This window comes from Amblyraja radiata, chromosome 2 (genome assembly GCF_010909765.2).
Source record: "Amblyraja radiata isolate CabotCenter1 chromosome 2, sAmbRad1.1.pri, whole genome shotgun sequence".
NCBI classification, from domain to species: domain Eukaryota; kingdom Metazoa; phylum Chordata; class Chondrichthyes; order Rajiformes; family Rajidae; genus Amblyraja; species Amblyraja radiata.
The window spans coordinates 115,702,843-115,727,208 of NC_045957.1; the positions used below are offsets into that span (position 1 = coordinate 115,702,843).

General features: G+C 44.5%; 1 protein-coding gene across 5 annotated transcripts in view; it reads left to right on the plus strand.

Annotated features, from left to right (window-relative positions):
- The window catches only part of kif13a (kinesin family member 13A), a 294,683-nt gene that overhangs the window by 215,203 nt on the left and 55,114 nt on the right, over positions 1–24,366 (plus strand). For all 5 annotated transcript variants that reach the window (XM_033013828.1, XM_033013858.1, XM_033013844.1 and 2 more), the window contains 2 exons: positions 2,737–2,792; positions 8,582–8,706. In XM_033013828.1, the coding sequence (XP_032869719.1) occupies positions 2,737–2,792; positions 8,582–8,706 (181 nt within the window). The remainder of the gene's footprint in view (positions 1–2,736; positions 2,793–8,581; positions 8,707–24,366) is intronic.

Below are 24,366 nucleotides of genomic sequence, written 5' to 3' on the forward strand. Positions count from 1 at the left end.
CCATACACCCACCACCCTCTGCGTGAAAATGTTACTCCTCAGATTCTTATCAAATAGTTCCCCCCTCACATAGAAACATAGAAACATAGAAATTAGGTGCAGGAGTAGGCCATTCGGCCCTTCGAGCCTGCACCGCCATTCAATATGTTCATGGCTGATCATCCAACTCAGTATCCCGTACCTGCCTTCTCACCATACCCTCTGATCCCCTTAGCCACAAGGGCCACATCTAACTCCCTCTTAAATATAGCCAATGAACTGGCCTCGACTACCCTCTGTGGCAGGGAGTTCCAGAGATTCACCACTCTCTGTGTGAAAAAAGTTCTTCTCATCTCGGTTTTAAAGGATTTCCCCCTTATCCTTAAGCTGTGACCCCTTGTCCTGGACTTCCCCAACATCGGGAGCAATCTTCCTGCATCTAGCCTGTCCAACCCCTTAAGAATTTTGTAAGTTTCTATAAGATCCCCTCTCAATCTCCTAAATTCTAGAAAGTATAAACCAAGTCTATCCAGTCTTTCTTCATAAGACAGTCCTGACATCCCAGGAATCAGTCTGGTGAACCTTCTCTGCACTCCCTCTATGGCAATAATGTCCTTCCTCAGATTCCTCACCTTACCACTTGTTTGGTAGGTATTTATAACTCTTCCTTTTGTGGTTAATTTTGTCAGTTTTCTAAACCTGGCTCGATCTTTCCCCAACCAACCTCTTTGCAAAATTTAGATTTTAAACCTTTTAAGGTGAGAAGGGAAAATTTAAAGGAGATTTAGACGTTACTTTTTGACTTTAGAGTTACAGCGTGGAAACAAGCCCATCGACCCTCCGAGTCCGCGCCAGCCAGCAATCACCCTGTACACCAGCACTATCCCACATACTGAGGACAGTTTACAATTGATGTGGAGGACAGGTTTTTTTACATGGAGGGTGGGGTGGGGGCTGGGGGGGGGAGGAGGGGCGTTGAATGAGCTGCCACAGGTTGTGGTGGAGGTAGATACAATAGTGGCATTTCAGAGGCTTTGAGTTAGGCCCATGGTTATACAGGGGGCGGAGGGGTTATGGATCACGTACAGGCAGAGGAAATGAGTTTGACCTGGCATCATGTTCGGCATGGACCTTGATGGCTGTAATGATTGTTGTTGTCCTCTGACTACCCTCTGACTAAAGAAATTCTTCCTCATCTCCTGTGAGCAAGTGAGCAACATGACAGTTCACTGTGATCTGCTCCACATCTGTTCTTAAACATCGCTGATTAACAAGTACATCTCCAGATCCCCAGTAAACAAAAATGCTGGAGAAACTCAGCGGGTGAGGCAGCATCGATGGAGTAAAGGAATAGGCAACGTTTCGGGTCGAAACCCTTCTTCAGACAAACCAGTACTGTCAAATTTACTTCATAATGTAAAGACCATTTGTGAAGTACTTGGCTTATTTTGAAGTCCTCTTCCATTGATTTGGCATTCTCGGTGTTTATCATAACACTGCAATAATGGAAGCTTGCAATCGCTTGTTTTGGTATCCCTTACATCTCAGTCTCATGACTTGTACATTGGCAAAATTTGGTTTCAATATAAATTTATTGTTTGAAATTCTCCATTTGATGGAAGTGAAGCAAAAGAATAGTCTATAAGGCACAGTGAAAAACATTTGTAGGCTAACCAGTCTAATTAGAACACGACTAATTTCCTGACTTTACCAGTGCATTGGAGAACAATCATCTGATGTATGTCTTGTGTAGATTATCAGCATTGGAAAACTAGAGCATTTGAAAATTCCTGATGCAACAGAGTAGTGATCAATGGGTTTTCAAAATGTTACACTTTTAGTTTCACTCGGAATAAACCACTAGGACCTGTCTTGTTCAGAACCTCATTGAAACATACAGAACAGTGAAAGGCCTGGATAGAATGGATGTGGAGAGGATGTTTCCACTACTGGGAGAGTCTTGGACTACAGCTCATGGCCTCAGAATAAAAGGAAGGAGATGAGGAGAAATTTCTTTAGTCAGAGGGTGGCGAATCTGTGCAATTATTTGCCAGAGAAGGCTGTGGAGGCCAAGTCAGTGTATATTTTTAAGGCAGAATTAGATAGATTTTTGATTGTCTGAAGAAGGGTCTCATCCCAAAAAGTAACCCATTCCTTCTCCCCAGAGATGCTGCCTGTCCTGCTTGGTTACTCCAGCATTTTGTGTCTACCTTAGATTTTTGATCAGTACAGGTGTCGGAGGTTATGGGGAGAAGGCAGGAGAATCAGATTAGGAGGGAGAGATAGATCAGCCATCATTGAATGGCGGAGTAGATTTGATGGGCCGAATGGCCTAATTCTACTCCTATCACTTATGACCTTATGAATAAATTAAAATGTTTACATCAACTAGATTTTGGTATGAGATCTAACCATTTAATGGAGAGGTTTGAGACCATATGATGTTAAGCTAGCTTTATTTTGGAAGCGGCTCATTGTAGCTTTTCAAGCAATTATGTGAACTCAGTTGATAATGATTGACCATTCCATTTGGGAAGAATAAACGTTTCCCTTTAGAGTCATAGAATGTTACAGCGCGGAAACAAGCCCTTCGGCCCAACTTGCCCACACCGGCCAACAATGTCCCAACTACACTAGTCCCACCTGCCTGCGTTTGGTCCATATCCCTCCAAACCTGTCCTATCCTTTAGTTACATAAGTAGAAGTTAAGTCTTGATCTGCATTTTCCTTTTTATTCTGAGTAAGTGTATTTTTTAGGATATCGCCTCCCGGAATGGAAGCTCATATCCCAGTACTCTTCCTTGATTTAAATGGTGAGTAATTACTGTTATTTTTGTCACTGGCTCAATATGGAAAAAAAAGCGAATCCTCATGGATTTAACTTATTTGGAAAGAGCCACGTTTCAGTTGGTTGTGAATGGATCTGACCATTGGAATATTGAAATTGGAATATAAGATAGTCAGGTAAAGGGCCTGTGCCACTTGCCGATTTTTTCGGCGACTGCTGGCATCATTGACTGACGTATCAGGTCACTGAAAGATTTGCGGTGTGATACGGTGTGATGCGTCTTGACGCTGCGTGATGACGTATGACGCACGGTGTTTTTTCAAGCGTCGCAACATTTTTTTTGTCGCCGCTGGATTTTGAAATGTTTAAAATCTCTTGCCGTCAATGATATGACGCCGGCAGTCGCCGAAAAAATCGCCATGTGGGACAGGCCCTTAACATCTCTAATTGAACAATTGCCAGCCTTCAGAGAGAATGGGTTATCGTACGATGAGCGCTGGGTTAACGGATGATAAGTATTTGACGGCTCTTGCTTTTTCTCGATGGAGTTTAGAAGGATGAGGGGATATTTCATTGAAGTCTCCCAAACAGTGAAAGACCTAGGTAGATGCTTCCTCTACGACCAGAGGGCATAGCCTCAGTATTAAAGTATGTATATCTGGAAAGAAGACGAGGAGGAATTTCCTTAGCCAGAGGGTGGTGAATCTGTGGAATTCATTGGGTATTTTTAAAGCAAAGATTGACAGGGTCTTGATAAGAAAGGGTGCCAAAGGTTACAGGGAGAAGCCAGGAGAATGATGTTGAAAGGGAAAGATAGATCAGCCACAGATGAATGATAGAATAGACTCGATGGGCCGAATGGTCTAATTCTCCTCCTATCATTTATGAGGTTATGAAAATTGATTTGGGTACAGTCCTGCCACATTTCAACTCGTATGAAATGTGAGGAGGCCAAAAATGATGGTTGACATCAGAGATATAAAGTGATATGAAGCTGAAAAGGAAGATCTGTGACATATGTCAGATTGCGAAAGTGGGAGTTAAGCCAAATGTATAAAACGAATCAGAAGGGTAAATCAAAATGAAGAGAAAGGTGATAATATTACAGTAGACCGCTAATCTAAAATAAATCAGCAGCCACAAATAAGTTATCAGTTCAGTTTATTGTCCATCACAGTGAGGAGGTGTCTGGTAGACTCACTGTGGTGGATGTTAAACTGTGTTCATTGTTCAACTAAATGTCAATAAAGGATACTTTATACTTAGGTACAGTGAAAATCTTTTTTGTTGCATGCTAACCAGTCAGCAGAAAGACAATACATGATTACAATCGAGCCATTTGCAGTGTACAGATTCATGATAAGGGAATAACGTTTAGTGCAAGGTAAAGCCAGAAAAGTCCGATCAAGGATAGTCCAAAGGTCACCGTTGAGGTAGATAGTAGTTCAGCACTGATCTCTAGTTCTTCTTATCAAGTCCACACACAAGATTAGTTGTTCAGCCAGAGCTGAACACACTTCTCAGCATCTGCATTCAATGGCATCTGTCTTGTCGCTTCTTGTGCTTCTTGTGCGTGGTGGTGGAAAGATTGGTGGAAACAGGGCCGCGACGTGAACGCTCTTTCCTTGACCCCTGCTCTCTAGTTGTGGTAGGATGATTCGGTTGCATGTTAAGAGCAATTGATAAATAATAAACAGGTCTTCTTCTTGCGTATGACGTGCACAGCCTAACGTTGTAGGTCAACTTGTTGGATCTGGGATGTCAGGACTTTCATATGAAGAAAGGCTGGATAGACTCGGCTTGTACTCGCTAGCATTTAGAAGATTGAGGGGGGATCTTATAGAAACTTACAAAATTCTTAAAGGGTTGGACAGGCTAGATGCAGGAAGATTGTTCTCAATGTTGGGGAAGTCCAGAACAAGGGGTCACAATTTAAGGATAAGGGGGAAATCTTTTAGGACCGAGATGAGAAAAACATTTTTCACACAGAGAGTGGTGAATCTGTGGAATTCTCTGCCACAGAAGGTAGTTGAGGCCAGTTCATTGGCTATATTTAAGAGGGAGTTAGATGTAGCCCTTGTGGCTAAAGGGATCAGGCGTTATGGAGAGAAGGCAGGAACAGGATACTGAGTTGGATGATCAGCCATGATCATATTGAATTGTGGTGCAGGCTCGAAGGCCTGAATGGCCTACTCCTGCACCTATTTTCTATGTTTCTATGTTCTATTTGATTCAATTCAATTCAACTTTATTGTCATTGCACAAATACAAGTATGGGTACAACGAAATGCAGTTTAGCGTCAGTCCGTAGTAATAGTGCAATATAGGAATAAAAATACAGAATAAGCAAACAATGTGGACGGAGAGACTGGAGAAATCTATCGGCGGGACTCCGAGTTCAGCAATGTGATAGTGTTGTTGTAGAAGCTGTTCCTCATCCTGCTGGTACGAGACCTGAGGCTCCTGTACCGCCTCCCTGATGGGAGGAGGGCAAACAGTCCATGGTTGGGGTGGGATGGGTCTTTGATGATCTTCCCGGCCCGTCTCAGACACCGTTTTCAGTGGAGGGCATCCATGGCAGGGAGCGGGGCACCGATGATGTACTGAGCGGTTTTCACCACCCGTTGTAGTGCCTTCCTGTCCGCTACGGTGCAACTGCTGTACCATACCGTGAAGCAGGTGGTCAGGATGCTTTCGATGGTACAGCGGTAAAAGTTGGTCAGGATCTGGGGGGACAGGTGAGCTTTCTTGAGCCTCCTCAGGAAGTAAAGGCGCTGCTGCGCCTTTTTGATCAGCTTGGAGGTGTTGAGGGACCAGGACAGATCCTCCGAGATGTGTACCCCGAGGAATTTGTAGTTGGAGACGACCTCCACCTCAGTCCCGTTTATGTGGATGGGGGTATGTCTGCCCCCTCTGTTCTTCCTGAAGTCAACAATAATTTCCTTCATCTTCTTGGAGTTGAGGACGAGGTTATTGTTGGCACACCAGGTTGTCAGGTGCTGGACCTCCGCCCTGTAGGCTGACTCATCGTTGTCAGTGATCAGTCCTACCACCGTGGTGTTGTCGGCAAATTTAATGATGGCGTTGGAGCCATTCTTAGGGATGCAGTCATGGGTGAAGAGGGAGTAGAGAAGATGGCTGAGCACACAGCCCTGTGGCACGCCGATGTTCAGTGTTATGGTGGAGGAGGTGAGGTTGTTAACCCTAACAGACTGTGGTCTGTTGGTGAGGAAATCCAGTGTCCAATTGCAGAGGGAGGTGGAGATGCCAAGTCCGCTGAGTTTGGTGATCAAGCTGGCGGGGATGACAGTGTTAAAGGCAGAGCTGAAATCAATGAACAGCATCCTGATGTAGGTGTTATTGCTGTCCAGGTGGGTCAGGGCAGAGTGTAGGGCCGCCGATATGGCGTCCTCTGTAGACCTGTTGGCCCGGTAGGCAAACTGATGGGGGTCCAGTGTGGGGGGGAGGCTGGCTTTGAGGTGAGCCAAGATCAGCCGCTCAAAGCACTTTGCAATGACAGGGGTGAGTGCCACTGGTCGGAAGTCGTTGAGACTCCCTGTAGCTGATTGTTTGGGCACTGGCACAATGGTTGATGTCTTGAGGCAAGTGAGGACAGCACCCTGGGCCAGTGACAGATTGAAAATGTCAGTGAAGGCCTTTTTCTATTTCTTTGTGCACTTCGGGTTGATTGCATTGGTCGAAACAGGGTGGACCACGTGAAGGTTGCAATCTGCCACCCCAATAAACAGGTAGTATGATTGTAAACAAAGAAGGCCTATGTATGGAGGCAAAGGCGTAACTGAGTACATTCCACCTATCTTTCTCAGAGAAGGTCCTGCCAAAATCACTGTAAATAAGGGATATAGTTGAATACCTTGAGGATAATCTAAAACTTCATAAAGGAGAGGCATGGGAAAGTGGGCATGAGAATCTCAGGTTGTCATTGAGTGATGTGTAGGTTCAAGTTGTGGGGAAACTTCCAACGCATCTTAGGACCGAAGAATTTCAAATGCTGGGCCCTGCATCAAAAAAAGTTGTGAAAATCAACCCCAAAAATTAAGGCAAATTTTACTGGTCTTACACACTCAAAGATCGACCTGTTGTGCTGATGGATACATTAAAGTTAGGTGCAGCCACTGCAAAGGCTATGCCGGCAGGCAGGTCTACAATTTGTGGCCTCCCATCAGTGAAATCGGTCAGTTCTGTTCAGTTTCGTTTATTGTCAAGTGTACCGAGGTACAGTGAAATGCTTTTGTTGCGTGTTAACCAGTCAGCGGAAAAAAAATCCTTGATTACAATCGCTCCATTTACAGCTTATGGATACACAAAAAGGGAATAACGTTTAGACAAGAGTCAAGAGTGTTTTATTGTTATGTGTCCCAGATTCTTACTTGCTGCAGCACAACAGAATAGATAAAAATAGTACACTGTAAACAATATGATAAACGAGAGGAAAAAAAAGTTCAGTGTATATATATACACATACCCACAAGTACACACACACACATATATAACTTGTATCATATACCTATTAAAAGTCTGATCTTGGATGTGTGTGTGCTTGTTTGTGTATAATCACATCTTCTCGAAAAAATGACGTGCTAACGGTAAAAATTTTACATATTCCGGTAGAGATTTCCCCCCTGGAGGCCGAAATCGCCTTATCTGAAAAATTCATGCTTTATTTCTCGAGTTATTAATGAAAATGTTCAAAAATCTGAAAAAACTTTTGGGGGGAAAAAGGTTGTCTTCTTGCTCGCTCTGCGAGTGACGTCATCCCCCCTCGCCACTCCCCCCCCCCCCCTCCGACCACTCCCCACCGTACTCGGGCCCTGCCTGGAGCTGGGAGTGAGGGAGTATTGTGTTTGGGAACCTCGCTCCCCTGTGACGTGGGAGCGAGGATTGCGTTCGGGAACTAGCCCTCCCCTGTGACGATGCGTCCCCCCCACCCCTCAAACTCTATCCCTCTCCCTCTCTGCCCCCCCACCCCGCTCCCTCTCTGCCCACTCTTGCTCCCTCTCGGGCCCCCAAGCCCCCTACACACTTCTGTACCTTTTGCCCGATGGGAGAGGGGAGAAGAGAGAGTGGCCATGTTGCAGGCCTGCCATCAGTGCAATTGGTTACTGTGACAGCTGAGTAATTCAGAAGGTGTTGTTCACAACATTTCTAACCGGTTCAAAAGAACATTTGTAAATATGGGCCTCTTTGGATTTTCAAGAAAAATGGTTTGAACATATTGGTGATGTCCATTTTGGATGAATGGTGAATTTTACTGTAGTTTAAGGGTGTATTGAGAGAAGAATAAATAATATTGGCTGCAACCTTCCCTCCATTGATGAACTGTACACTGCAAGGGCCAGGAAGTGAGCGGGTAAGATCATCTGTGACCCCTCTCACCCTGGCCAGAAACTCTTTGAATCACTTCCCTCTGGAAGGCAACTCCGGACTGTCAAATGTGCCAAAGCCAGACATAAAAACTGCTTTTTTTCCACGTATATTAGCTCTACTCAATAACCAAACATCTGTAGCCTCCTTTTGCTCTGGTGTTTTATTTAATTCACATGTTTAATCAATAATGTTTTATTATTAATGTTTTATGTGTGATTTCTAACTGTCACTGTATGTCATGTTGTAACTTGCGGTTGGAGCATCAAGGTAAATTCCTTGTATGTGTATACTTGGCAATAAACTTATTAATTCATTAAATAATACATGATACAATTATCAATTTTATGATGAAAATGTGAGTTTGAAACAGCAGTTTAAAGTTGAGTGTCTTCGACCATTCATTGCCCTTTCTACTTTTTGTTTAAGCTGACGACCTTCGTGCAAATGAACAACTCACCGGTCCCCATGCACCCGGAGTGAATTCCATCTTACCGAAGGAACATGGCAGCCAGTTCTTTTATTTGCCTATTATCAAGCACAGTGAAGATGAGGTACAGAAGTTTGTCAGTTTTCATTTCTAACCCATCTATAAAGTATTCCATTACATTGCAGGGCAATTCCCCCACCCTACCCTTCTCACCCCCTGCAGCCTCCATGTTGAATACTTGAGCAGTTTATTGTCACGTGTACCGAGGTACAGTGGAAAGCTTTTGCTGCGTGCTAACCAGTCGGCGGAAAGACAATACATGATTACAATCGAGCTGCCGTCTGATGTCATACAGTTTGCAGTCTGAAGAAGGATCTCGACCCAAAACGTCACCCATTCCTTCTCTCCAGAGATGCTGCCTGTCCCGCTGAGTTACTCCAGCTTTTTGTGTCCATCTTCAGTTTAAACCAAGTCAAGTCAAGTCAAGTGTGTTTTATTGTCATGTGCAGGGCCGGCCTTAGGGGTTGCGGGGCCCAATTGGGAACAATGTTGATGAACCCCAGATTCCCAGCCAATGTCTGGCAGCCCAGTTATTTAGTATATATTATGAAATTGTACACTAGGCGCTATGGATTCTACACTGTGTGAACCACTCCTGCTCCCTCCCGTTTGACTGTCAGTAGCACCGCTGGCTTCCAACATTTACTGTAGCAGCTAATTACCATTAAACTGCATTATGTGATTGGACACAATGCCCTTGGAGACAGCAGCTGATTGGACGGGAGGAGACCTATTTGTTGATTGGACGGGAATTTTAAGGCAAGCTGGTTGGTGATTGGATGCAACCCCCTTAGAGACAGCATTTGATTGGCCGCCAAATAAAATTGTCAAATAGGAAAACAAAAATCGCTGGTCGGTGCTAACTCAGTGGGCTATCTGGGTTGTATCTCCAAACTAAACAGTATAACATGCAGGTACATTCATTTAAAATTAAATTCAGTGATTATTTCACATGATTTCTCACTGTGTAAAGCTCAATATCTGACCAATTTCTGTTTAACACGTTTGGTCTGCCGTGAACATTTTTCTCTCCCAAAACAGTTCATATCTAGCAAACCGATCAACGAACCAGACAGCAGTTGGACGCAGTGACAGAAACATAGAAAATAGGTGCAGGAGTAGGCCATTCTGCCCTTCGAGCCTGCACCGCCATTCAATATGATCATGGCTGATCATCCAACTCAGTATCCTGTACCTGCTTTCTCTCCATACCCCCTGATCCCTTTAGCCACTAGGGCCACATCTAAGTCCCTCGTAAATATAGCCAATGAACTGGGCTCAACTACATTCTGTGGCAGAGAATTCCAGAGATTCACCACTCTCTGTGTGAAAAATGTGTTTCTCATCTCAGTCCTACAAGATTTCCCCTTTATCCTTAAACTGTAACCCCTTGTTCTGGACTTCCCCAACATCGGGAACAATCTTCCTGCATCTAGCCTGTCCAACCCCTTAAGAATGTTGTAAGTTTCTACAAGATCCCCCCTCAATCTTCTAAATTCTAGCGAGTACAAGCTGAGTCCATCCAGTCTTTCTTCATATGAAAGTCCTGCCATCCCAGTAATCAGTCTGGTGAACCTTCTCTGTACTCCCTCCATGGCAAGAATGCCTTTTCTCAGATTAGGAGACTAAAACTGTACGCAATACTCCAGGTGTGGTCTCACCAAGACCATGTACAACTGCAGTACAACCTCCCTGCTCCTAGACTCAAATCATTTTGCTATGAATGCTAACATACCATTTGCTTTCTTCACTGCCTGCTGCACCTGCGTGCCTACTTTCACTGACTGGTGAACCATGACACCCAGGTCTCGTTGCATCTCCCCTTTTCCTAATCGGCCACAATTCAGATAATAGTCTACTCTCCTGTTTTTGCCACCAAAGTGGATAACCTCACATTTATCCACATTATACTGCATCTGCCATGCATTTGCCCACTCACCCAGCCTATCCAAGTCACCTTGCAGCCTCCTAGTTTAGAGGGGTTTAAACGGTTTAGAGATGTTTAGAGATGGCTTCAGATGGGTTCAGGTGTGTTTAGAGGGGCTAGAGGGGGTTTAGAGGTGCTCAGAGGGTCCCAGAGGGGTTTAGAGACATTATAAGCCCCCCGTGAGAAATTGTATTTCTCTGAAATTGAAGATAGACATAAAGCTGGAGAAACTCAGCAGGACAGGCAGCGCAGCGACTCTGGAGAGAAGACCCTTCTTTAGACTAAACTGAAACACTCGTCGGTGAGAGTACTTGTGATTGTCTGAAGAAGGGTCTCGACCAGAAACGCAACCCTCACCCCAGAGCCCATGCCCGTCCCGTTGAGCCACCTTCAACTTCAGAGCCAAACAAAAAACAGAGTGCTGGAGGAACTCAGCAGGCAAGGCGGCTGCCTCACCCGCTGGGTTTCTCCAGCATTTTTGTCTACCGCAAAACGCTAGAGAGAGAGACGAGATGGGGAGCGGGAGAGAGAGCGCGAGAGAAAGAGGGAGGGAGGGAGGGAGCAAAACACAGAGACACAACGTGGGTCGGTAGGTGAATGACTAACCTGCACACCAGGAAGAAGCCCCTTCTCGCGGTCCGAGGCCCTCACTCATAATGGTGAGTTTAAAGAAATTCTCAACGTGTCATCGATCTACATTCCTCAGTAAATGTAATTGTGTTTTAAACAAGTATTTATGACGTCGCATGAATTTTATTCAAAGGAACACGGCGTCATTAATACTTGTTCAAAACACAATTACATTTACTGAGGAAAGCGGATGGATGCAGATTGATGACATTGTATAACAACGTGTTAAGTACTTGCTGTTAAGAAGTGCTAACAGTACTAGTTAACAAATCGTTTGTGTCTGATGGCCGTGCAGCGGTTGTTATACATAAAGATCCTTTAGTGGAGCTCTGCTAGATCATTGGTTATACATGTTTGTTTAAAAAAAAAATCCGGATGACGAATTTAAAAAAAACTTTATTTAACAAAGAGAATTCGTATTTCCGTACGAAATACGGAACATTAGTGCGGGACCTCCCTTAGGCGCGGGGCCCAATTGGGAGCAATCGGTTAAATCGGCTTAAGGCCGGCCCTGGTCATGTGTCCCAGATAGGACAATGAAATTTTTGCCTGCTGCAGCACAACAGAATATGTAAACATATTACAGAACAGGAGAAAAAAGTTCAGTGTGTCTATATACCATAGACACCAACATCTGCAGTTCCTTCCTACACAGAGTACAGAGATACATGATATTGGGAATAACGAGAATAACGTTTAGTGCAAGATAAAGCTAGTAAAGTCCGATCAAAGACAGTCTGATGTCCAATGATGTAGATAGTAGCCCTGGACCGCTCTCTCGTTGTTGGTAGGATTGTATAGTTACCTGATAACAGCTCTGAGCAAATTGTCCCTGAATCTGGAGGTGTGCGTTTTCACACTTCTATACCTTTTGGCTGATGAGAGAAGAGGGAGTGGCCTGGGTGCGACTCGTTCTTGATTATGCTGGTGGCCTTGCCGAGGCAGTGTGAGGTGTAGATGGAGGCCATGGAAAAGTTAATTTGTGTGATGGTCTGCAATCAATTGACTATATTGAAGCAGCATTGAATTAACCACAAAAACTGCAATCATCCTGTTAATGCCATTTAATATCTTAGTTATGCTTAATTCATTACAAATGTATTATTATATATGTTTTACGATGATATATATATTTTATGATGTTATAGATACAGGTATATATATTTTTTATTAAGTTTTATATTTTCATTATATATTTAATTATATATATTATAAATATTTTTATACATGCTATTCTTAAGGCTGTTTCAGCCATAAATTTAAATGTTTCAAGTGATGTTCTGTTCACTGATCTGCCCAGTAATGCAACTGTATAAACATAGAAAATAGGTGCAGGAGTAGGCCATTCAGCACCACCATTGAATATAATCATGGCTGATCATCCAAAATCAGTACCCCGTTCTTGCTTTTTCCCCCATATCCCTTGATTCCGTTAGCCCTAAGAGCTAAATCTAAATCCACAGATTCACAACTCTGGGTGAAAATATTTTTACTTACCACTCTTTCCCCTACCACTCTTTCTTCATCTCATTAGGAAAATAAAATGCAGGTGTGAGCAGTGGACTGATAGCTGCGCATTTCTTGCATAGAGTTAGTATATAGTCAAAGGGTAGAATGGCCTTCTGTGCTGCAGCCTTTCTGTGAAACTGAGAACTGACTTATTTTGGTAATTGTTATCTTCCTGGAATTTTTCTGAAGATAAGAACACTATTTTCCTTGATTCTTGCGCAAACTGAATATATCAAAGAACCTTTTCTATTAGTTTAAATGAGGGTTTTATTTTAGAAAGGATTTTCTGACGTGATGCATTGATTGTGTCGGAAGGAACTGCAGATGCTGGTTTAGACCGAAGTTAAACATAAAATGCTGGAGTAACTCAGTGGGACAGGCAGCATCTATGGAGAGAAGGAATGGGTGAAGTCTCGGGTTGAGACCCTTCTTCAGACCAACCGTCTCAACTTTACTACTCCCCTTACCGACTCTCACCTCTCGCCCTTTGAACGTACAGCTCTCTGCTCACTCTGCAGCAGCCCCAACATTAAAAAAAAACATTCCTTCTCTGTAGAGATGCTGTTTGTCCCACTGAGTTACTCCAGCATTTTGTGTCTACCTTTGCTGTAAACCCGCATCTGCAGTTCCTTCCTACACACTGTATTTAATCATACTGTATTGGGATAAATGCAGCACCATTTAAGTATATGTATTTAACTTATGTTCCTTGCTTATGTCACATTCAGTGCTCAGAGTAATTAATGCACAGAGTCTTTTGCCCAGAGCAGGGGAATCAAGAGCCAGAGAACATAGGTTTAAGGTGAGGGGGGTAGAGAATTAATAGAAACCTGCATGCTAACTTTTTACAAAAGTGGTGGTGGGTGTATAGAACATAGAAACATAGAAAATAGGTGCAGGAGGAGGCCATTCGGCCCTTCGAGCCAGCACCGCTATTCATTGTGATCATGGCTGATCGTCCCCAATCAATAACCCGTGCCTGCCTTCTCCCCATATCCCTTGATTCCACTAGCCCCTAGGGCTTTATCTAACACTCTCTTAAATCCATCCCGTGATTTTGCCTCCACTGCCCTCTGCATTGAAGCACCTGCACTGATGTGAAGCATAGGAACGAGCTGCTGGAAGAGGTGGTTGAGGCAGGGACTGTCATAACATTTAGGAGACATTTGGATAGGTAAATGGACAGGACGGGTTTAGAGGGATATGGGCCGAGGTGGGACTAGTGTAGATGGGACATGTTGGTCGGCATCGGCAGGTTGGGCTGAAGGGCCTGTTTTCATGCTGTGTGACTCTATAACTCGATGACTCTACAATTAAGTACGGTGGCTCCTGGACATTGGAGAAACTAAACACAGATGAGTGATTTAGGCTTAGTCCACAAGATGTCCTGAGCTTTCTATAGCCCACTACTTCATATCCCCCTCCCCTACCTCTCTTACCTCTCTGCTTCTGAAGAAGGATGTGCTATCTCTGGAGAGGGTCCAGAGGAGGTTTACAAGAATGGTCCCTGGAATGAGTAGGTTAACCTATGATGAGCGTTTGTCGGCACTGGGCCTGTACTCGCTGGAGTTTAGAAGAATGAAGGGGAACCTCGTTGAAACATACAGAATAAAGAAAGACTTGGATAGAGTGGATGTGGAGAGGATGTTTCCACTAGTGGGAGAGCCTGGGACTAGGGGTCACAGCCGCAGAATTAAAGCACGTTCTTTCAGGAATGAGATGAGGAGGGTGGTGAATCTAGAATTCTTTGCCACGGAAGGCTGTGGAGGCCAAGTCAGTGGATATTTTTAAGGCAGAGATAGATAGATTCTTGATTTGTACGGGTGTCAGAGGTTATGGGGAAGGCAGGAGAATGGGGTTAGGAGGGAGAGACAGATCAGCCATAATTGAATGGCGTAGTAGACTTGATGGGCCAAATAGCCTAATTCTACTCCAATTCCTAATGACCTTCTGGCCTCCTGCACTGTTACACCAAAGAGGCTGAATGTAATGTTGAGGAACAGCACCTCAACTCTTGTCTGCGCACATTGCAGTCTGCATGACCCGATATTGAACTCTCCAATCTTAGATTATTCATTCTATCTTTCTCTTTTTATCGGGACTGGATATTTTTGTTGCCATTGGATTGAACAGAAACCCACTGCATTTACTTCCTTCTATTGTCGAGAAGGTGGGCATAACTCAGACTTGTTTATTGGAGTTCTGTACTGAAACTGTTTATAAGTGTTTTAGACTTTACTTTAGATTTTAGAGATACAACGTGGAAACAGGCACCTCGTCCCAGCAAGGCATTGTGTGAGGTGGAATATGAATGCACACCTGCCCTCTGTTTAGTTTAGAGATGCAGCGCAGAAACTGGTTCTCCATCAGTCTGAAGAAGGGTCTCGACCCGAAATGGCACCCATTTCTTCTCTCCAGAGATGCTGCCTCACCCGCTGAGTTACTCCAATATTTTGTGTCTACCTTCGATTTTACCAGCATCTGCAGTTCTTTCTTACGCAGAAACTGGTCCTTTGGCTCACCCAGCCATGCCGACCAGTGATCTCCCTCACACTAACACTATCTTACACACACTAATGACAATTTACAATTTTTACCAAGCAAATTAGCCGACAAACGTGTACATCTTTTCAATTCAATTCAATTTATTGTCATTTGGACCCCTTGAGGTCCAAACGAAATGCCGTTTCTGCAGCCATACATTACAAACAAATAGACCCAAGACACAACATATTTTACATAAACATCCATCACATTGCTGTGATGGAAGGCCAAAAAAACTTCTCTCTCCACTGCACTCCCCCCCCCGATGTTAGAGTCAAAGTCCAAGCCCCCGGCGGGCGATGGCTAATTGTCCCATGGCCATTTAAGCCACGTCGGGTGATGCAAGGTCGCACACCGGGTCTTGGTGTTAGAGCCCCGGCGGGCGCTCGCAGAGACCCGCAGCCATTCCAAGCCGCGCGGGGCGGTGCTGTAAGGCCCCGCTCCAGGAGCTCTTCAACCCCGCAACTCGGGCGGGAGAAGTCGCCGTTGCGGGAGCCCTGAAAAGCGGTCTCCCTCCAGGGACCCGCGGGCTCCCGGTGCCGTCCGCCAAACCCGCAGTTGCAGCCACCGAACCTCCGGGGGTCGGGTCGCAGCAGCGTCCACCACCGCTCCACCCGCTCTGGACTCGGCCAGCTCCGCGACGGTGAGGTGAGTAGTCAGCACCACAGCGCCCGGTTTTCCTGTTGGAGGCCGCTCCTCGTTGCAGCCCCAACGACAACGGAGACCCGACAAAGAAAAGGTCGGGTCTCCCGTGCAGGGAGAGATTTAAAAGTTACCCCCAACCCCCCCACACACATACCCCAACAAAAATAACAAAAACTACATAAAAACATAGACATAAAATAATAAAAACGCAGACGGACTGCAGAGGCCGCTGCAGACGAGAGTCGCGCCGCCTACCGTACCGGAGTGTGGATGGAAACCGGAGAAAACCCATGCAGTTAATTGGCTTGGGTAAAATTATAAATTGTCCCTATAGTGTGTAGGATAATTTAAGTGGGCTGTGATCGCTGGTCGGCACAGACTCGGTGGGCTGAAAGGCCTGTTTCCGTGCTGTAAACTAAACTAAACAAAATAACTGTGATGTTTGGTGGACTGTGTGGGATGGGAGGACCCGTTGCTCCTCCCGTGCAGCAGGCGGCGCTACATAGGACAAAGGGGGATGTTTTGTATATAGTTTATCCTGTTTGTAGACAGTGAGTGTGCAGCCATTTTGTGTTGTCTTGCTGCCAGCATTGAGTAAAGCATTAAAGACTTCTGTTGTAAATTGAAGACTCTCAAGTTTTGTGCAGACCTAGAAAATGAACACGAAAATAACTAGGACTAGAGGCTTTTGGAACTGCAGATGCTGGAATCTTGCATAGAACACAAAGCGCTGGAGTAACTCAGCAGCTCAAGCTAGCAATGTTACAAAATGTTGAGATTTTAAAAATCAAGTCTGCAATTTATCCCATCAGATAAAGCATAAAAATAAGTTTAATTTGACACCTAATTCACTTTCATATCTCAAGTATTAAAAAGGTTATGGCCATTTTCATACTCGGTAATTAGCATCTTGTTCCCTATTGATTTTCTTTGGACAAAACACAAAAGCTGTGATCAAGGACAGTCAAAAGCCCATAACTTTCTTAAAAATTAAGAGAACTGAAAAAAAAATTCAGTTATCATAGATTGAAGCATTCTGAAACAAATATAAAACAATCTTACTTGGATGACCTGAAATTAAAGCATATAATTAGTTAGTTACCCAATTGTAGCTAATTCCAAACTTCAATTACTAGATCTAAACATTTATCCATTTCTTAAGAAAAGATTAACATTTTTAAATAGCCAAAGTGTCCAAATAACATTCACAAAGAATTCACAATAAAACATGATTTTTAAATCTCATTTACATTAATTTATAGGCCAAATGGAAGGAATTTAGTGTTTAATACCTGTAAATTAATGGCCATTTAAATCAGCTTTCGAGTGGGATCGTGTGGAACACGCTGGTTTAGAACGTTCCCATTGCGGTAGATTTGAAGCCCAAATGCCCAGAAAAGTACTGCGGGATTTAATGGGGCCCCAAATTAGCTACTCGCAACATTAAACTTTGTATAAAGGGATCTTAAGAAGCGCTTTTTAATGTAAAAATAAACAACCTACCTTCCGTTGTCCCCAGTATGAGATCCGGCCCGTGGTCGGCGGTCACGGGTTTGGAGGATAATTTTTAAACTACTATAATAATGAAATAAACCCGCTAAATGTAAAAATAGCTCCAGCGAACAAACCTCCAAGCTCTTTTTCGTCAGCAACTAAGTAGGCTGAACGAGCTCGATTTGAATAGCCTAGGGAAAATCGCATTTTAAACCCGCCCCCCTCTCAACGGCTCCAAAATCGCACACACGGGCTGGGACAGATCTGCAGCGACGCTTAAGGTAGGTTTTGCAACATACCTACTCAAGCAGCATCTCTGGAGGACATGGAGAGGTGGGAACAAGACAAAGCCAGGCAAGTGATAGGTGGATACAGGTGTAGGATGGGAGAGGGGGCAGTGAGGTGTTGATGTGCTTATGGTTATACAAAGGCCAGAGATGAAATGACAAAAGGTAGTGAGAGAGGCATGAAATGTGAAGCCAGAATAGATGGATATAGGTGGAAGGGATCAGGGGGAGGGGAAAAGAAGATGTTATTAGTCTTCCTGCTCCCCATCCCCCCCCCCCCCCCCCCTCCCCACCCCACACTACAATCAGTCTGAAGAAGGGTGCCAACCGAAAATGTCACCTATCCATGACCTCCAGAGATGCTGCCTGACCTGTTGAGATACTCCAGCACTTTGTGTTTTTGTAGTGAGGAGCAGCTTTGGGCTATTGATAAAACACAGTCTGTATTCCGTTTACATTAAATAACATAATCTCTCATTTTCCTAAACTTCAATGAGTAAATGTCCAACCTGCTCAACCTGTTAATGTAACACAACTCTTTCTAAGTTTATAGGTTCTAGGAGCAGAATTAGGCCATTCGGCCCATTATATTTACTCCGCCATTCAATCTTGGCTGTTCTATCTTTCCCTCTCAACCCCATTCTCCTGCCTTCTCCCCATTAACCCCTGATATCTGACACTAATCAAGAATATGTCAATCTCTGCCTTAAAAATATCCATTGACGGCCTCCACAGCTGTGTGTAGCAGTGCATTCCCAGAATCATCACCCTCTGACTAAAGAAATTCCTCCTCATTTCCTTTCTAAAGGTACATCCTTTTATTCTGAGGATCTGCCCTCTGGTCCTCGACTCATACAATATGATATTCATCCCAGGAAGGAAATTGATTCATAGCAAAAGGATTTGAGTATAAGAGCAGGGAGGTTCTACTACAGTTGTACAGGGTCTTGATGAGACCACACCTGGAGTATTGCGTACAGTTTTGGTCTCCTAATCTGAGGAAAGACATTCTTGCCATAGAGGGAGTACAGAGAAGGTTCACCAGACTGATTCCTGGGATGGCAGGACTTTCATATGAAGAAAGACTGGATAGACTCGGCTTGTACTCGCTAGAATTTAGAAGATTGATGGGGGATTTTATAGAAACTTACAAAATTCTTAAGGGGTTGGACAGGCTAGATGCAGGAAGATTGTTCCCGATGTTGGGGAAGTCCAGGACAAGGGGTCACAGTTTAAGGATAAAGGGGAAATCCTTAAGGACCGAGATGAGAAAATCATTTTTTACACAGAGAGTGGTGAATTTGTGGAATTCTCTGCCACAGAAGGTAGTTGAGGCCAGTTCATTGGCTATATTTAAGAGGGAGTTAGATGTGGCCCTTGTGGCTAAAGAGATCAGAGGGTATGGAGAGAAGGCAGGGATGGGATACTGAGTTGGATGATCAGCCATGATCATATCGAATGGCGGTGCAGGCTCGAAGGGCCAAATAGCCTACTCCTGCACCTATTTTCTATGTTTCTATGATCTGCCAACAATCATAAAACACAAAATACATGAAACATGAAATTAAAGTGATGAGTGGAAAGGATTGTGGATGTGCAAAGATTATGATGGGGGGGGGGGGGGGGGGGGGGGGGGGGGGGGGGAGGGGAAGGGGAATGGGAGTACAGTTTGATAGCCACAGGGAAAATCTATCTCCTGTGGCGTTCTGTGCTGCATCTTGGTGGAACCAGTCTGTTGCTGAAGGTGCTCCTCAGGTTGACCAGTGTGTCATGGAGGGGGTGCGCTCTATTGTCCAGGATGCTCCGCAGTTTGAGGATCCTCCCCTCCAGGACCACCTCCCGTGAATCCAACTCCGCCCCCAGGACGGAGCCAGCCTTCCTGGTGAGCTTGTTGATTCTGTTGGCGTCCGCGGGCTTCGCCCTGCTGCCCCAGTAAACTTCAATGAGTAAATGTCCAGCCTGCTCAACCTTGTAGTGTAGGACAACTCTTTCATCTCTGGAATCAGCTCAGCAAACTTTCCCCAAAGGGCCTCCCTCCTTAAAAAAAGACCCAGGCTGCATGCAAGCACTCCAGATATGGACGTCAACAGTTGCAGCAACACTCTTTGCTATTTTTATATGCTGCTACACTCTAGCCGGCTGAAGCACATCCACATGTGACGTTATCAAGCTGGAAAGGGTGCAGAGAAGATTTACGAGGATGTTTAGTTTAGTTTAGAGATACAGAGCGGAAACAGGCCCTTCGGCCCACCGTGTCCTCGCCGACCAGTGATCCCCGCATATTAACACTATCCTACATCCGTATGGGACAATTTTTACATTTACCAAGCCAATTAACCTACAAACCCGTACGTCTTTGGAGTATGGGAGGAAACCGAAGATCTCGGCGAAAACCCATGCAGATCACGGGAAGAACGTACAAACACCGTACAAACAGCAACCGTAGTCGGGATTGAATCCGGGTCTATGGCGCCTCATTCGCTGTAAGGCAGCAACTCTGCCGACTGACTAGTACTCAACAAAAAGCTTTTCACTGTACCTCGGAACACGTGACAATAAACTAAAAGAAACATAGAAAATAGGTGCAGGAGGAGGCCATTTGGCCCTTCGAGCCAGCACCGCCATTCATTGTGATCATGGCTGATCGTCCACAATCAGTAACCTGTGCCTGCCTTCTCCACATATCCCTTGATTCCGTGACAATAAACTAAACTAAACTATACATCTTGTATCTGTGCACTGTGGACGACCTGATAAACTAAGCTATCCATGTTCTACAGATATATGTTTGCATTTAGTTTATTGTCACCAAGGTACAGTGGAAAGCTATTGTTGCGTGCCGCACAGTCGGCGGAAACACATTACATGATTACAATCGATCCATTTGCAGTGTACAGATACACGATAAAGGGAATAACGTGAATGATATTTAGTGCAAGATAAAGCAGGTAAAATCTGATCAAAGATAGTCTGAGTGTCTACGATGAGGTAGATAGTAGTTCAGGAGTGCTCTCTAGTTGATGCTAAGTTGCTCCAGCACTTTGTGTCCGTATGTGGCTACCAGACAGAATTTAGCTCAGTTACCAAAAATGGATGGATGAAAATTTTCGAATGGGCGAGAAAGTTTAAAATTGGAGGAAAGTGGGGTTGTAGCAGAGGCAAAGGTAGAAATTGAGCTCTGGGGAATTAAATGCCTTATTAGAGATCCAAGGTCTTGTTCGACCAAGAACTAATCTCCAATGCAGCAAATCTCAATTTTCAGAAAATTCAGAAGATTTTCAGAAATCTGAATTTTCTGAAAATTGAGATTTGCTGCATTGGAGATTAGTGAAAATATCACGTTAAGTCTCCTTTGGAAATTTGAGATTTGCTCTTGGAAATTAAGATTTTCAGAAATCTCAATTTCCAAGAACAAATCTCAATTTTCAGAAGTAGACTTAACGTGATATTTTCACTAATTATTTTACTGCATGGGTTCACATTGCTCTCTGCGTCGTCAAACTTGTTTTACAGTCAGCAGACTGTCAGGGGAGGAGAAGTGGCTCCACGGCATAAATTGATTGGGGTTGGCACTGAGTGCATGTTATTCGAGCACCTCGCCTCAAGCGAGATGATACCGCAGTTCGACAGTAATCCTCGTTTAATGAGCTGACTCCGGCAGGCTGGAGCTGGCTGCCCTCTGACATTTAGTCCACAGGGAAACAAGAGAACTCATTTAAAATGCCTCGCATACCAGAGGGTCACTTGACAGGGCATTTTTCTCCGGAGATTATGTGCTTGAAGTTACCGCTAAGTGCCGAGATGGGTGTATACTCCATTTCACAAACACAAGCATCCCTTGCCCTGATAGATGCAGTTACCATTTTTATTTTAAATACCGGTGGCCTAGTGGTAGAGCTACTGCCTTACAGTGCCAGCGACCCGGGTTCGATCCCGACTACGGGTGCTTGTCCATACGTCAGAATTTCAGTCTGCATATATGTTCAAAGACTAGGAGCTGAATCAGGCCATTCAGCCCAACGTCTACTCTGCCATTCAATCATGGCTGATCTATCTCTCTAAACCCCATTCTCCTGCCTTCTCCCCATAACACCTTGACATCTGCACTAATCAAGAACCTGTCATTCTCCGCCTTAAAATATCCATTGACTTGGCCTCCACAGCCTTCTGCAGCAAAGAATTCCACAGATTCACCACCCTTTGACTGAAGAAAATCTTTCTCATCTCCTTTCTAAAGGTACGTCCTTTAATTCTGAGGCTGTGGCCTCTAGTCCTAGACTCTTCCACTAGTGGAAACATCCTCTCCACATTCCCTCTATTCAAGCCTTTCACGATTTGGTAAGTTTCAATGAGGTCCCCCCTCATTGTTCTGAACTCCAGCGAGTACAGGCCCAGTGCCGTCAAACGCACATCAAACGCATTGTTTTTTGTCATGCATCTCTTTCCACTCCTTTTTATCAAAAAAATTTTACAGTCTCTGTGAACGGCACTCAGCGCTGGGAGTGCCAGACTACAGAGACAGCCATTTATAATTGAAGAACCATTTGCTGAATCCACTTCATTATTGAGTGTCTGGTTGTCCTGCTCTTAAGTATCTTGCAACTTAAAACACGAAAAAATGTCTGAAATATTTACTGTGCTGCTGTGTTGTAAAGAATGGGATGAATAACAGAAATCTATCTGGCGGGGCATTTAAAATGACAAGCATAGAAGAAGTGGAAATTCATAGCTAAAGGATTTGAGTATAGGAGCAGGGAGGTTCTACTGCAGTTGTACAGGATCTTGGTGAGACCACACCTGGAGTATTGTGTACAGTTTTGGTCTCCAAATCTGAGGAAAAACATTCTTGCCATAGAGGGAAAACAGAGAAGGTTCACCAGACTGATTCCTGGGATGTCAGGACTTTCATATGAAGAAAGACTGGATAGACTCGGCTTGTACTCGCTAGAATTTAGAAGATTGATGGGGGATTTTATAGAAACTTACAAAATTCTTAAGGGGTTGGACAGGCTAGATGCAGGAAGATTGTTCCCGATGTTGGGGAAGTCCAGGACAAGGGATCACAGTTTAAGGATAAAGGGGAAATCCTTTAGGACCGAGATGAGAAAAACATTTTCCACACTGAGAGTGGTGAATCTCTGGAACTCTCTGCCACAGAAGGTAGTTGAGGCCAGTTCATTGGCTATATTTAAGAGGGAGTTAGATGTGGCCCTTGTGGCTATGGAGAGAAGGCAGATACAGGATACTGAGTTGGATGATCAGCAATGATCATATTGAATGGCGGTGCAGGCTCGAAGGGCCGAATGGCCTACTCCTGCACCTATTTTCTATGTTTCTATGTTTCTAAGTGAATGGGGCAGAAAACCTCCGGTGTAAGGAATTTTTAATTTAAAAAGAAGCCATATCTGAAGAAGTTCAAGTTCAAGTTCAAGTTCAAGTTAGTTTATTGTCATGTGTCCCTGTATAGGACAATGAAATTCTTGCTTTGCTTAAGCACACAGAAAATAGTAGGCATTTACTACAAAACAGATAAATGTGTCCATATACCATGATATAAATATATACACACATGAATAAATAAACTGATAGTGCAAATAACAGAAAGTGGTTGGTAATAATCAGAGTTTTGTCCGAGCCAGGTTTAATAGCCTGATGGCTGAGGGGAAGTAACTATTCCTGAACCTGGTTGTTGCAGTCTTCAGGCTCCTGTACCTTCTACCTGAAGGTAGCAGGGAGATGAGTGTGTGGCCAGGATGGTGTGGGTCTTTCATGATACTGCCAGCCTTTTTGAGGCAGCGACTGCGATAGATCCCCTCGATGGAAGGAAGGTCAGAGCCGATGATGGACTGGGCAGTGTTTACTACTTTTTGTAGTCTTTTCCTTTCCAGGGCGCTCAAATTGCCGAACCAAGCCACGATGCAACCGGTCAGCATGCTCTCGACTGTGCACCTGTAGAAGTTAGAGAGGGTCTTCCTTGACAATCCGACTCTCCGTAATCTTCTCAGGAAGTAGAGGCGCTGATGTGCTTTTTTGATGATTGCATTAGTGTTCTCGGACCAGGAAAGATCTTCAGAGATGTGCACGCCCAGGAATTTGAAGCTCTTGACCCTTTCAACCATCGACCCGTTGATATAAATGGGGCTGTGGGTCCCCCTCCTACTCCTTCCAAAGTCCACAATCAGTTCCTTGGTTTTGCTGGTGTTGAGGGCCAGGTTATTGCGCTGGCACCATATGGACAGTTGCTCGATCTCTCTTCTGTACTCTGACTCATCCCCATCAGTGATACGCCCCACAATAGTGGTGTCGTCAGCGAACTTGATGATGGAGTTCGCACTGTGGTTCGCTACGCAGTCATGGGTATAGAGTGAGTACAGCAGGGGGCTGAGCACGCAGCCTTGAGGTGCTCCCGTGCTTCAATAGTTCCCGCGTTAGATCAATAGTCTGAAGAAGGGTCTCGGCCCGAAAGAAGAGTTTCGGCCCGAAACATTGCCTATTTCCTTCGCTCCATAGATGCTGCCGCACCCGCGGAGTTTCTCCAGCACTTTTGTCTACCTTTGATTTTCCAGCATCTGCAGTTCCTTCTTGAACATATCACCTTTGGTTCAGTTTAGTTTAGTTGTTTAGTTTAGTGATACACTAAACAGCCCACCGAGTCCGTGTCGACCAGCGATCCCCATACACTAACGCT